We start from the raw sequence: 14455 nt of genomic DNA, 5'->3' as shown, positions 1-14455 counted from the left end.
TCCTGTGTGACCTGGTGTAGGTGATCCTGCTTTGGCAGGGGAGTTGGATTATATGATCTCTTGAGGTCCCTTCCAGCCTCTAACATTCTGTGATTCTGTGAATTTCCCACTAATTTGTGGCAAGTGATAGTTTCAGGTTTTGGACATGATGGTGTTTTGTTTATTCACAAGTATCTATTAGATTCCTTCATAAATTGCCTTTGTTTTAGCCCTGACTGATATTCTTGCACTTAAAGGATACATTGGCAAAGTAGGCTTCTTTTGCTGTTTTTTTTTTTCACAGTAAGTTTTCTTATGCACAAACCCATATATTTATGTTTTTGTCCTCAAAAGCCGGTGACATTAAATAGCATTACATCTGAAAAAAAAATACAAAGGGCTGTTTATCTCTTGGGTTTGTCAAAAGAGCCATGCACTAGAGCCATGCACCAGGTGGGTTGTTTGGTTGAGACACAAGAATTTTAAATTATTTTTGTGTGTGTGTGTGTGTATCACATAGTTTTGTGAGTGGTACTCAGTGTGGGAGAATGCCAGAGCTAAAATGTTTTTGGACCTGATGCGAGTACGGCATAACTCACGTAACTTACTGCTGAGAAAGGCAAGGGGGAAAAACCCAGCCAGCTATCTGCAACCTTTTTCCCAGCCTGTGGTACTCTTTTTGTCCTATCTTGCCTCTCAAATGGAAGGCAAGGTATTCAACACACCTGTGGGGTTTTGGTGAAAACTTTAGCTTTAATGTTGATAACATGAAATAACCCCCAAAACCTACAGTAATTCAGAAGTCGGATTGGAGCATTCTTTTGAGAATTCCCCAGTCCTGCTGAAAAGCAAGCCTGCTCTTGAGAGATGGATTTCTCGCCAAGCCTAATACTTTTAATTGTGGTAGTCTGATTTATTCATGCTGTTGTTCCCAAGGGATTCTGGTTTGTAGTAGCAAACTTGCTGTCCTCCAAAGGGCTACAGCAAGGACACAGTTTTGTAGAAGAAAGATATGTGAAGAATCTTCCATGCATGTATCCCTTTGTGCTCCTCTTTTGTCACCGAAGAGGAAGGACTGTTAACTGCATGCACTGGTTAAACTCCTAAAAAGGAATTGTGTAGCTGTATCTGTAACTCCTGGAAGAAGATTCAGCTGGATTTGTCCCAGGGTAGTAACCCTTGTGTTTCCCTGAATATTCTGCAGGGTAATCCTGGACTCCATTGGAAAATTGCAGATTCAGAATCCTACTCAAAGAGAACTTGGTACATATGGATGCCTGGTTGTTAATGACTTTGGATTTGATATGGAAACATCATTGTTATTGCGTGCAGGTAAGACTGTAGCATCCACAAAATTGATCATGTATTTTACTCTTTTTTGTACAAGCACTCATTCCCCCAACTCCAGTGTGAAATACTGTCTCTTGTTGGCAATCCATGAAACTCTGCCTGATTTAATAAGTAAGAATAAGATGTTGCTCTAAAACCACAGCAAGTGTGAACTCAGTCTGCTTGTATCTATCCTACCTGTGTTTTCTGGCTGCTGCTTTGCAAACCAAGTTCTGCTCCAAACATGATGAATTTATCTACAGAATCTACATTTTAAAGTCAAATACAGCTTTTAAAATTTACTATCCCTTTAATTTCAAAGAGGTTCCTGTCATCTTGTCCTCTGTGTCAAACACTACAAACCTGGAAGCCAGCAGTCTTTCAGCAGTTGTTGGAGGTACAATCATGGCAAGAATTGGAGCAAATATTACGGTTGAATGTCCAGTTAAAGGTAAGCAAGAACTGCGTTGAAGTTCCTTGTAATTGTTGGATTCAGAAGTTTACCTTACATCTTGAAAGACATTACCAGTGAATGCAGAAAATTAGTCATTTTTTATTAGGCATGTCACCCAGATCAGTTCTATTTCTTTTCTTTCTGTCACTTTAATGTAAATGTTCAAACAGACCTTCTTTCAAAGGTATTCTTCTATCCATGAAGTACTCTAAGGCTCCACCGCAGAGCTTAAAACCCACCAGAATGAATTACTGTCTTGCTGCAATAGCAAGCATGGCCAGCTGACTTGCTCATCAGAAAACTTTCTTATCCCTGTTTGAGATGTACATATGTCTAGACTGTTGTTAAAACTGAAAATGAAATCTCCAGCCGTAGCTTAATAGAACTTTAAGCCTGATAGTGAGGTAAACTTACCTTTTAGAGCCATCAGTCTGCAGCTGCAATAAGGAAACAAAGAAAAGTGCTGAGCCATGAGAGAATATAGGTATTTTCTAGCTCAACATCTGTGGAGCAGCATTAATGTTAATTAGAAGCTACATGTATTAAGCAGTTCATTGCTTCATTTTCTTTTCTTGTCCTTTGTTGTAAAGGTTGATAGTTTCTTTTTAATTGCATTGTTTCTACCTGTTACATTTAAATTGTGAGATTTAACTTGCAGTGGCAGTATTCATAAGCTAAGGTCAGCCTTCTGTGCATTGTCGAAGATGTATCGAAGTGCTAATAACAGTGAACATTGCAACTGAGTGCAAAGAGAGACTTCAGAGAAGGCAGCATGGCTGGGGCAGTGCCTATCAGAAGGCATGTTGATAGCAAACCAGAGCAGTGATAGAAATACAGATATGCAAATAGTTCTGCATACAATAGTGGCGCCAGGCTGACATACATTAGGACATGTGGCTCTGCTATTCACTGTTGTACCAAGGCTGATTCTTTGATGAAGTAATATTTTCCAACTATAGTTTGGCAACTCTATCTATAACTGACCTACATCTCCAATTCAGCAGAGAGTTAATGTCACACTGTTAATATTAATATTTTTAGGGTGGGTAAGCAGTTAGCCATTTAAATACAAATTAATATTTTCACATGGGACTGCACATTTCCAAATGCTTTAGAACTGTGCATGCCTGTGAGCCAAATGTTAGTTAAGCTAAGACACCAGTGTTGACTTAAAAAATGATTTATCTAATTGCTTTATTTCCTGTCATTGCCAAGGATGTAAGTGTTACTGTTTGTGAATAAAACAGAGCTTGTGTGTCTTAAAATGCCATTGAGCCTAGAATCAGAAAAACTTCTCTAATGATGTAAGCAGAGTTTTTCTGGTCTCCTTTCCTTAATTAAAAATAATACACAACTGACTTTAGCAGATTGAACTTAATAGCACTTTATGTTAATATGTTTCTCTAACCTGTGGAACCTGAAAATATGTCCATTTGAAGTGTAGTAGGGTGAGAATTTTGTTGCAAATGCTGATAAAGCGTCATGTGAGTTATCAGACAAGCAAGAGTTTGAATCAGAAAAAATCCTAATGATTCTACGCACTCTAAAAGTCTGTTCCTACAAACAGGCTCTGTGTCTGCAAGATCCCTTTTCTCCTCATCAAAAATAGAGTCATAGAATCGTTTTGGTTGGAAAAGACCTTTAAGATCATTGAGTCCAACCATTATCTAACTCTACTGATTCTGGTGCTAAACCATGTCACTTTGCACCACATTGACATACAATAATAATCTCTTACCTTCTTGGAGTAATAGCTCACTGCAAAGCCTTACAATGAATACCAAAAGAAAATGCCATTGGACAGTGATGGAAGGTGACTCTCAGCTGAGGATCTCTTAGAATGAACTGTAAAATTATTTACAAGACAGTGCCCTTCTTCTAGTGTCACAGAGACCTTGGTTAGATTTGGAGCACCTTTTCCTTACTGCATTTCCCCCTCAATGCTCGGAAAGAAGGACTTACTTTCTTTGTGGAGGACTTCTTTGCCTGCCCTGAGTGAAGTATTGCTAGATAAGATTTTGTGTGCTCTTTGTGTTCTGCTCCATACTTATTCAAGATCTTTCTACACAGATTTCTCATCAGAATCAAACAGATATGTCTGATCTTTTGGACTCTTGCTAGCCTACAAAATAGTTCTCCAAAAGAAGAACCATCTAATGAATGAGGTGTCTATCTGTGTGTGAAGAGTACTAATGCCATGCCACTAGCAGAATTCTTAAATTACTTTAAAACTTCTTGGCTGCAATTATTTCTGAGGGTTTAAGGTTTTTTTCTGTAGGCTGAATAACTTATAATACTACTTTGTAGTTGTTCAAATCATAGTTTTCCCTGTGAGTACTGAGTTCTTCATTTTGTGTCTAGCAGTGTAAGGTCTGTTCAGGCATTTTCTTCCTGAAACACGTCTAAAAATGTTGTACATATGCAAGGATGATTAATTTAGGAGAGAATAGCATGCCATAGTGCAGAACTTAAGCTGATTTGGAGCAGCCTACCCAACAATCTGACAAAGACAGCAATGACAGGTAGAGAGGAGGTGATATTATCGGAGGAAGATGCACTTCCCAGCTTCCTCTACTGGCTGGCTAATGGCTGTTCAATAACCCTTTAATTATTCAAAGCCTGAAGAGAGCTAAGTATATTCCATTTAAGGGGCTCTGGGTTCATTAGGGTGTGCCACGCAGGACAGCTCTTGTCTGATGGATTTAATGGAAAAGATGTGAAATTTAGTATTACATGCAGGATTAGCCAGATGACTACATTCTTTTTTCTTTTTTCACTGTTACTGATTTGGTTCTTCATGGGTTTTTAGAGTGTGCAAGAAAGATTTTTAAAATCACATTCAGAGTGAAAAAAACCTTTGAAATGCTGAAGAGCACAGAAGAACATCAAAGAACAGATTTTAAAAGCTAGCTAGATTGCTGAAGCTAATAGTATCAATTTCCCTTTAAATATTTAACAAATCTATTTTTCCACTAATTATAATAAACTCACTTTCCTAGCTCCCACATGAGCATGTGCTAGAAGATATTCATAACATTCTGGATAGATTCATATTCCATTCTTACAGCCAAGAGCTTTTCTATCAACACACATGGTATAAATATCAATAGTGATTGTTCCAAATTGCTCTTGGATAACATTTATTGTATTTTCAGAAAATATCATCTCGTGATTATTACTTAAATAAACTAAAACTGTCAGACTCCATTTATTGTGAAACCTCGAAAGTTCTAAGTTCAAGTAAAATATGGGGGGAAGGGTATGTCTAAAATGTGAATTGTCTGCCACCTGCTGGTGAGAAAGTAGAAGGGAAATATACTGGATTGCGGTACATAACACACATCTCGGGAACATCTTGGCAACTCCAGTTTCATCCAAATTCTGCATTCATATGAATCTGTTTTGGCTCTCTAAAAATAGCGTATTGGTTAAAAAACATGAGAGAAATACACAAAAACTATTGAATCAGGGTGATCTTATTGCACATACATTTCACAAAGATGGACCAGCCACTTGCTGGAACTTGAAACAGGTCCAGATAAATCAAGAATTTGATTTTTCCATCTGTTCCTCGATTTGCCCACACTATTCCAAATGTAATTTTGATGCTGTTCTTTGTCTCGTATGCTTAACCCTTAAGCTTTAACTGCTTAAAGTACTTTAACACATAGGATTCTGGCTCACAATTTAAGTTTTTTGTGTGTTCTTCTAGAAGGTATTAATAATGGATTTAAAATGTTTAAAGGGATGAGTACAGATTTATTTTATGAGGAAGGAATGACACTATGATTAGCACAATAAAAGGAAAATCTTTGGCTGTTATGCTTCTTTAAGTGCATCTACGTTAGCGATTTTGGTTGGATCAGGCACTTGTGAAGTACTGATAGATGTACATCAAAAACTTAATTATGCTTTGCTTTGTGTCTTGCAACAGTCTGGAAACCTGAAAATTGAATCCCTTTAGATAGCTCTAAACTGAAAGATGTGCTTTTTTTGGTGTGCACTTTCCCCTGTTCTGTCACAGCTTTCCTTATTGGAGCAAAGGTTTCCTTCGAATTCCTGATTAGTGAAGAGTTCAGGTGAATTATTTTAGAGGAAGGCAAGATTTTAAAATTCTGTTTTAAATTCTGTTGAGTTCTTAGAAGGCTCAGCAAGGCTCTGGGCATTCCCTGGATACTCGCTACTTCCACATGCAAAAAAGTGTCAAGAAGTTCTCTAGGAAAACTCTTCACAAGTTCTCCTAATGAAAATAAGAGATTAGCCCATTGGTTAGTGCCTGATTAAATGACTGGAAGGATCAAGTGCCCAAATTTATAATGGAGATAGGTTACAAGTAGGGTGCCCCAAGGTTCTGTTCTGGGATTTGTGATGTTAAGTACTTTTATAAAAGTTCTGAAAAAGAATGTGACTGGTTATTTGACTAAAGCTTTGAAGGATCAACATTTACAAAGACTAAGCAGATCCAAAAATCTCTGCTAAGAGTTGCAGGAGCATCTCACAAATAATGTTTTAGCCTTAAACTTCTGCAGCTGGAAAAAAGATCAAGTTCTCTTTGAGCTGAAAGCCAGAAAATTAAACAGGACCCAACAGCTGTAGCAAGAATGGGATGGGAAGGGGTCTTGCTTCAGGAGCCCCTCTAAGGTCACCACATGTCAGTAAGTATATTTAAATCCTGCCAGATACTGCTGCCACCTAAGAAGAGGAATTGATGTGTGTCTGGTAGGGAAGAGGCAGAGGTAATAGCTTTGAAAGACCACAAGAGAACAAAGCAGCATCAGAGAGCAGATTGGAGGATCAGACCAAGTGCCAAAACATCTCACTCCAGCTCTCCCCAAAACTGTTACTCCAGGTGAAGTTGGCAAGATTGACACAGATAATTTCTGCAGCAGCATGGTCTAGGCTTTTTATGTTTTGCTGGAAGTTTGATGCCTCAAGCCAGGTTAGAATAAAGGCAGTTTGTGACTTCTGGTGGAGAAGATACAAAGATGTATCAAAGAAATGTCACTGTAAGTTGTGCTAATTCCACTGTAGGTGCTAGTGAGTGTCAAATTAATAATCAGATGAGACTGTGTGTGTATATCACTGGCCCAGAATCGTTTCCTTTGAAAGGTGATGTGAATTTAACCTCTAAAATTAGGAAAACTTGTAGCAAAGAGCAGCAAAATGTGACTTGTGCCAGCACAGTTCTGTCTTGCTCTTGAATGGGAAATACAGAATACTTTATGAGATTCTACATATCTGGGGGAAAAAATTCTGAAGACGTATCCAATGTTTTAGAGCAACTAGTTAGCAGGCCAAGACTTTTATGATGTGCAATATTTCATAGAGCTTTTAGGGTTGGAGGAAATTTGGTTTTGAACACTGAATATTTTTAGGGCACCCTATAGTGTGGATTCCTTTTTTTTTTTTTTTGGTTCTTTCTTTTTTTAAACACGTGTTTTGCAGTCCTATCCAGAGCTGGAGTTTTTTTCCATAACACTTGCTGTCCAAGGGCCACTCATGGTGGAAAATGACTTTTTTCATGGAACATTGAGTATTTTAGAGCTGCTCCAGTGTTAGTGGAAAATAACCTGTGTTTGAGGTCAGAAAAATAGATTGAACTCATTTTTTAAGTTTTATAGCCACTTAGGTCTAAAGCAGAAACTTTTAACATCAGAGGATTTAGATCCATTGCAAAAGTAAGATTCTGATTTTTAAGGTTTTGCTGAGACTAAGGCAGCCTGAGTTCAGGAATACATCTTTGTTCATTCAGGACAATTGCAGCCATCCTTAATTTTAAGCATGTGTTTAATTGCCTTCCCTAATAGGGAATCCTATGCTTAAGTGCTTTCCTGACTTGGAGCCATCGGGTGTGATTGTTTGATTCTGCTACTAGCTGATGTCAGTGATGGATCTCCCATTTGAATCATTGGGATTCAAATTGCACTCAGGGATTCTGAATCTTTGGCAGTTTGGGTGAGTCAATACCTTTGGGCTCATCCTCAGCTGCATCTGCATGAAGAGAGGTATGAAGGAAACAAAGGTGGCTACAGGCCATCTCTTACTTCTTCCCCTTTTTGTACTGGCTGAAGATCAAACCAGGAATTCTTCAGCTTGAAAGTACTATTTTCTTGGATGTAGATAGGGAATTACTTCCTTTCAGGATTACAAACTGGAAAATTTGTATTTTTTTTGTAAGAGAAAGTCTAGGAGATGATTCCCAGAAAGGCTTGGCATGTTCTGATTGATACAGAAAGGCAGCCATTCTATAGAAGAAGCCTATGCAGATGTATTAAATTGACAGTAAGGTGAAAGGAAAGGCACCTGTAGTGAAATTCAACCTTGTGCACAGGAAAAATCTTCCAGGATGTATAATTATAATTGATGCTTAAGTATAATGTCAGTGCCTTTAAGGGGAAAAAAAAATGCCAACACCTTGTGTTTATCTTATTTTTGCTTATTTTATTTTCCACTTAGATAACAGTGAAGAGTAAAGCATAAGTTTTAGGCCTTAACTGTTTGCCTAGAAATAAAGAGCCTTTCTTGAGTTTTGATTGTATGTTTGAACTCCATGCTACGGGTTTTGTGTAGGAAAATCAGTCCTTTTCACAGTGCTGCTGCAAGAGCCTTGTCACAGGAGGAATGTGGGAATTGGATACTTTGCTCTCTCACAAGAGCTGATAGAACAGACTTAACTCACTGTGCAGTGCTGCATACCAACAGGGAAATAAAGTCTTATCTCAGGAGCAGTAAATATGGAGGGTAGTTTTTAAAGGAAAAGCCTCAAAAATCTGCATGGCAGAAACTTTTTCACCTGGAACATATAAGTATTGACTGGATGATGGGTTTATGCTATGTGCTGTGTTATGAGAAGAGTTTTTGTGGAAAGGAGTATTAAGTACAGGCACTATTAAAAAGGTAAATGCACACCTAAACCAAGGTTTTCAGTATCCTCCAGCAGTAATAGTTTCTTCTGATTTGAATTCCTGGAATGACAGTATACACAAGAACTCAGGGTCTCTCCTGAGAGTTACGGCAGAAACAGATTTTGCACCGGCAAAAGGAACATGCAGATAAACTGAAGCTGTGTAGAAGGGCTTGGAAAGTACAAACTGCTTTGCTGAAGAATGCAAAGGAGGTGGACTAAAAGTTAACGTCTTTTTCTCCTGCTTTATTTCTTTAATTCATTTATAAGGTGTCTATCAGCAGGTGGAAGAGCACCATACAATGAATCTTTGTTCCTAGCTGGATTTTCTATTGCATGTCTGCAGATGCACAACTCCAAAAGCTCTGTATCTCATTTGTGCTTATTGGTTTTGGGTTCTCCTAAAAGGCAGGGTTATAGGCCCCTGATTTCTAGCATGTATCTGTGTCCTGACAGCAGTATGTTCATAGTCCTAACCCCCTCTCCTTTCTTCATGCTATACTCCAGCTTATAATACGTCTCTGAACTCCTCTGAAAAGTATCTTCCTTTTTACCTTAGCAAGATCTATCTTAATGCCAAGTATCTTCCTTTTTACCTTAGCAAGATCTGTCTTAATGCCCATGAAGCAGGGCACAGAAGAAGTTTGGTTGCAAATACCAGTTGTTCATAAGCAGATGCTCCATTGTCTCCCAGGTTTACTCTCATAGTGAATAGGTTTCAACATAATACAAAGTTTGGGGGAGGGGGAACCCAAACCACACCATGAAATGCAAAAATGTGAAGGGTCCTCAAAATGGTTGTAAAGAGGCCAGTTCAAAAGGCCTCAGCATACAGGTCACATAGAAATTATTAACTCTCAGATAAAAATCTTACTTCTCAGTAGTTTGGGTAAAATACAATTTAGAAGTGTTATTTCCCCCATTATTATTTTCAGCTTAAAGAATCTCACTTTTATGGATGCACCCTAGCATGACATGGACTCAAAATGGCAGTGTGTGATAATCACATGTAACACAATAATGTTGTTTGTTCTATGAAGTGTTTATCTGGTAGTTTTTAATGGGTTTTTACCACCCCTACCACCAATTTATCTGAAAGTGACAGCGCTCCTAAGATTGCTGGGGTGGGTTCATTGTACATTTCAGTTACCTTGCTGCTGCACTGCCATGTAGGGCTCTGTTCACACTGCTGTTCCTTAGATGTAGAATTTATGTTTGTATATCCACATTATTCACTTGAAGAATGGTCTGATTTATTTGGGAGTGTGGGGTGGGTGTGACTTGCTTGTTTTCCTTAGAGAGAAATGTATGCAGCTCGCTCTTTAGAGAAAGAGGAATCATTTGCTGTAACTTAAATTGAGTTTAAGATGTGAGGCAGATACCCAATTTTGAATTTAAAATGAGAGGCAAACCACTTCTGCAGAAGTTTGTACCTCATTTAGAGGTGTATCTCTGAATGAGGCATGGGTTTGGAAGAACACAGGAGCAGAGGAGGTGCCATGGGAACAGAAGGGAAAACTTTTTCACTTTGAGGGTGCTGGAACCCTGGAGCAGGCTGCCCAGAGAGGTTGTGGAGCGTGCTTCTCTGGAGATATTCAAAACCCTCCTGGATGCGTTCCTGTGTGACCTGCTCTAGGTGATCCTGCTCTGGCATGGGGGGTTAGACTAGATGATCTTTTGAGGTCCCTTCCAGCCATTCTGTGGTTCTGTGAATGCTGTGTTGTGAGCAGAGGACTGTATTATGGAGCAGTATTGGGCTGAAGTTTGATACAGGCTCAGGTAAAAAGCTTAAATGTAAATCTTTTTATGTTTTGTGGAATTTGATTTTTTTTACTTCAGTTTCATCTCATCTGTACTGCTTCTGGCTTACTTTTGTCTCTGATCTTCAGGATTTTGGTGCCATTGAGGGTATTCTGACTGCAAACTTCTAGGCCTTGGATTAGAACAGCTCAGAATCCTTACTGCACCCCTCCCCACCCCCCACCCCCAGCCCATCTGTATATTAAATATATATGCCTGAATGGCCATGGAAAGTACACTGTAAAGGAAAAATATGTCTGAGAATGATACACTTTAGCCAGAAAGTTGGGGTAAAATGGAAAAAATACCCTTAAAACAAGACCTCTTCCTAATTCCAAAAGGATTTCTTGAAGTGGCATAAAGCTTCTTCTGGAAACTTGAAAAACAGCCTGATTTTTGGACCCTAGTGTACTCTGCAGATCTGTACTTCGTTTTATACCGTTTTATTCAGTAAAACACAATCTCGGGAGTTTAAAAGCACTGAACAGCTGCTAAATTGTCTAGGATAAAATCTGTGATTATGCAGAAGAGTGTTTCTCTCCTCTGTCCTTCTACACAAAGTGGTGGTGGGAGATTTTCCCTTCAGTGAAATAGCAGGTTCCAAAAAATATGTCTGGTTCCTATTACAGTAAAGGAAAAACTTGAGGTGTGCATTGGAAGTGCTAAGCCAATGATTGAAATGTTAAAGTTGTTCCTAAAGACTATTCCACATCATGAAGACATCACATGTAAAGTAATACTGCACAATGATCTGTGAAGAGAGGAGATTGAATTAGCATTCAACATGGCTGAAACTTCCAAATTCAGGGAGATGTTCTAAAGCAGAACCTGTTTTGGTAGTCATCAGTGAGCACTAATCAATATATTTAGTGGGAAAAAAAAGAGCTCAGGTGAAAGACAGTTTAACAGCTCTGACTTACCTTGGCTTTGCACCTTTGTGCACCTCTGCAGCTAGTTGCTGTGCCACGTATGTCAAAACTTAGGCAGTGATTTATCTAGCACCTTGGAGCTTTGAAAGAGCACTTCTGCTGCGGCAGCAGCTCAACCAGAGCACAAACAATGAAATGTCTGGCTTGCCAACATGCAATGTATCTTTTCCAAGGCAAGTGTTTGAGGAAAATAAAACAGTAGAATTCCTCCCACAGAGGCAGTACTGTGCCAGGACAGAAGTCACATAATTAAAAAAAAAAGTCCAAAATCATTCACTGATTGAAATGTAGAGTGACAAGTTATCTGCAGTTGCTGAGTTTCTTGGTGTCAAGGCATTGTACTAGGAATGCTGATAGACCTTTGGCTTTTTTTAACACGGTAAATGAGTTTGCTGAGCAGCTGAGCCCCCGTTTGGTTGTTAATCGGTTGGTCTGTTCCTTTTCTTTCACACTACATTGTTACAAGTTGTGTCTATGGCATCTGCAACTTGGAAAAGTTTTCAGGAGCTTTTATGCCAGAAATCGGCTATGTGTGTTTTCTAATCTAATTGCAATAGATAGCCTTTTCTTCTTGAAGAGAAGTATTTTTCTCAGGTGTTTTTCCACCTCTTTTAATTAGAAATTAAGTATTCCTTCCTTTATTTATCCTGGGATGCAGATGAAAGAAAAGATGCTGTTGGTTGGTCCTGACTGGGGTTGATGGTCTCACTTCTTTCAGTAGCAAGACATATGAGCACATTGCCTTTGCAGGACTGGCAGCAATTCGTGAAGCTATTCCGTGAGCCTGCCTTACAGTACTTAGCTTTTAATCTTAGTGGGCTGCTGAATTATTAATAAGGCTCACAACTGAGTTTTGCTTACACTGTCCCTGAACTGACAAAGAATACTTGTGTGTTATGGCAACAGTTACCAATACAAACCCTGTGCGTTCTCTCTCACAATAAATGTTTTAATTATTTGCATTTTAAAGGTGTTCCTCAACCAAATGTAACATGGTTTAAGAAGGAGGACATTCTACAAATGAATTCTTTCATGGTTTTGAATGGCTCTCTATTTCTGAAGAATGTTTCCTATGATGATGCAGGAACATACACTTGCAGAGCAACTAATGCTCTTGGAAAAGCTGAAGCTGCATCTGTTCTTCACTTAACTGGTAAGTGCTAAATGAGAAATCCTTACTGATAACAACACTGAGCCTCTTCGATTATGAAGTTTAAGCAATAAAATGGTTGGGGGGATATTTAACACTTCATTATGAACTTGGTATTTTTTACTGCATCTGACTCCCTGGAATCTGTTCTGTATTCTGTTTCCTGTAATAGTGGATCTAGGTACAGATGGTTTGACTTGTGACTTCTTCAAAAATTGTTCCATCTTCCTTCTTCCAGGCAGCAAATACCAGCCCTTAAACCAGCAGACACACTGGAAAACTAAATGCACTGTCATATGCTCTTTATTCCAGTGCTTTTGTCTAACAAATGGGGCAGAGGTGAGGCAGGCAGAAAATCTGTGAGGAAATGCAGTGAGCAGAGGTGAGGTAGTCAGAAAATCTGTGAGGAAATGCAGTGAAATGAAAGTGAAGGCTTTCATTTAACTTTGCGGTCTTGTTTGGTTTTCATTTATTTGTTTGGGTGGTTTGGTGGGGGGGGGTTTCGTGTGGTTTTTGTTGTTGGTTGGGGTTTTGGTGGTGTTTGGGTTTTTTGTTGCTTGTTCACACAGACAAGCAGAAGGCTTTGCACGCTGAGGAAAAATGTTGAACCAGTGTAAAACAATCAGGGGGAAGTTAGACTGTAACAAAAGATTTGAACTGTTCTGGAAAGAGAATCAAAGATATTATGCACTTTTATTAAAACTGCAGTGCTAAGTGGCAAGGGCTGTGTGTTACTGACAGAATGCCCACATTTTTGGCAGTTATTTTGTCTGATATATGATAAAAAGGAGGAGTTGCTTTAAGTGATGGGCATAGGCTTCTGCATATATTGTGCTATCTCTATGCATAATGACATTTTAGATTATTTCTTTGTTTCTGCTGCAGCACTTTGTCATAATTCCACCTAATGGAACAGAGGAATTAGCCTTATGTGAATATCCGGTAATGCATTAATAAATTTAGCCTTGAGAAACAGGAAATGCATCATATGTCTTGTATGAATATGACAGGCTTACTTTTCTAATAAATTTAATAGATATAATTTAGAAACTTTCATAAGCATTACAAACAACTTCTGCATTTCCCTGTTTTACATATTCAAGACTCTGAGGAGACCTTATTGTGGCCTTCCAGTATCTTAAGGAGGCTTACAGGAAAGCTGGTGAGGGGCTTTTTAGGATGATGGGTAGTGCTAGACTAGGGGGAATGGAGCAAAACGAAAAGTGTGTAGACTCAGATTGGATGTTAGGAAGAAGTTCTTCAGCATGAGGGTGGTGAGACACTGGAACAGGTTGCCCAGGGAGGTAGTAGAAGCCCCATCCTTGGAAGTTTTTAAGGTGAAGCTGGATGGGGCTCTGAACAACCTGATCTAGTGTGATGTGTCCCTGCCCATGGCAGGGGTGTTGGAACTAGATGATCCTTGAGGTCCCTTCCAGCCCTGACAATTTGATGATTCTGTAAATGAAGTTGAACTTCCAAAGCACTATTACCCTTCTGCTTCATAATTAACATGTTGGATATTTTGATTGTTGTTGTTTTTTTAGCATAGTGGTTTAATTGTTGCTAAGAAGGGATCTTTTACGCATTGTGTTACAGAACAAAGGTTTACAGAGAACAACACTTTGTTATCAAAAGGAAGCAGAAGGAAACGTGTCCTAATGGCATCTGGAATTGGTACAAACGTCAGCGTGGTACCCGGGGATCCATTAAGAATAGGTATGTTTGTTCTGGTTTGACATTTAAGTTGTATTATTTACTGGAGCAGGCTACCCAGAGAGGTTGTGGAGTCACCTTCTCTGGAGACTTTCAAAACCCACCTAGGTGTGCTTTTGTGCAGCCTGTTCTAGGTGTATCTGTGTTAGGTGGGGGTTGAACTAAATAATCTCCCGAGATCCCTTCCAAACTCTACT

At 39.0% G+C, this 14455-nt stretch overlaps 1 protein-coding gene across 1 annotated transcript in view; it reads left to right on the top strand.

Moving 5' to 3' along the window:
- Positions 1-14455, top strand: part of ADAMTSL3 (ADAMTS like 3) — a 185765-nt gene that overhangs the window by 161386 nt on the left and 9924 nt on the right. Inside the window, exons 22-25 of the mRNA XM_009897286.2 lie at positions 1184-1311; positions 1631-1759; positions 12366-12548; positions 14142-14261. Of these exons, the coding sequence (XP_009895588.2) occupies positions 1184-1311; positions 1631-1759; positions 12366-12548; positions 14142-14261 (560 nt within the window). The remainder of the gene's footprint in view (positions 1-1183; positions 1312-1630; positions 1760-12365; positions 12549-14141; positions 14262-14455) is intronic.

The sequence above is a fragment of the Dryobates pubescens genome, chromosome 17 (genome assembly GCF_014839835.1).
Source record: "Dryobates pubescens isolate bDryPub1 chromosome 17, bDryPub1.pri, whole genome shotgun sequence".
Classification (NCBI taxonomy): Eukaryota; Metazoa; Chordata; class Aves; order Piciformes; family Picidae; genus Dryobates; species Dryobates pubescens.
The sequence above is the reverse complement of the archived record's forward strand: the minus strand, read 5'-3'. Positions and strand labels throughout refer to the sequence as shown.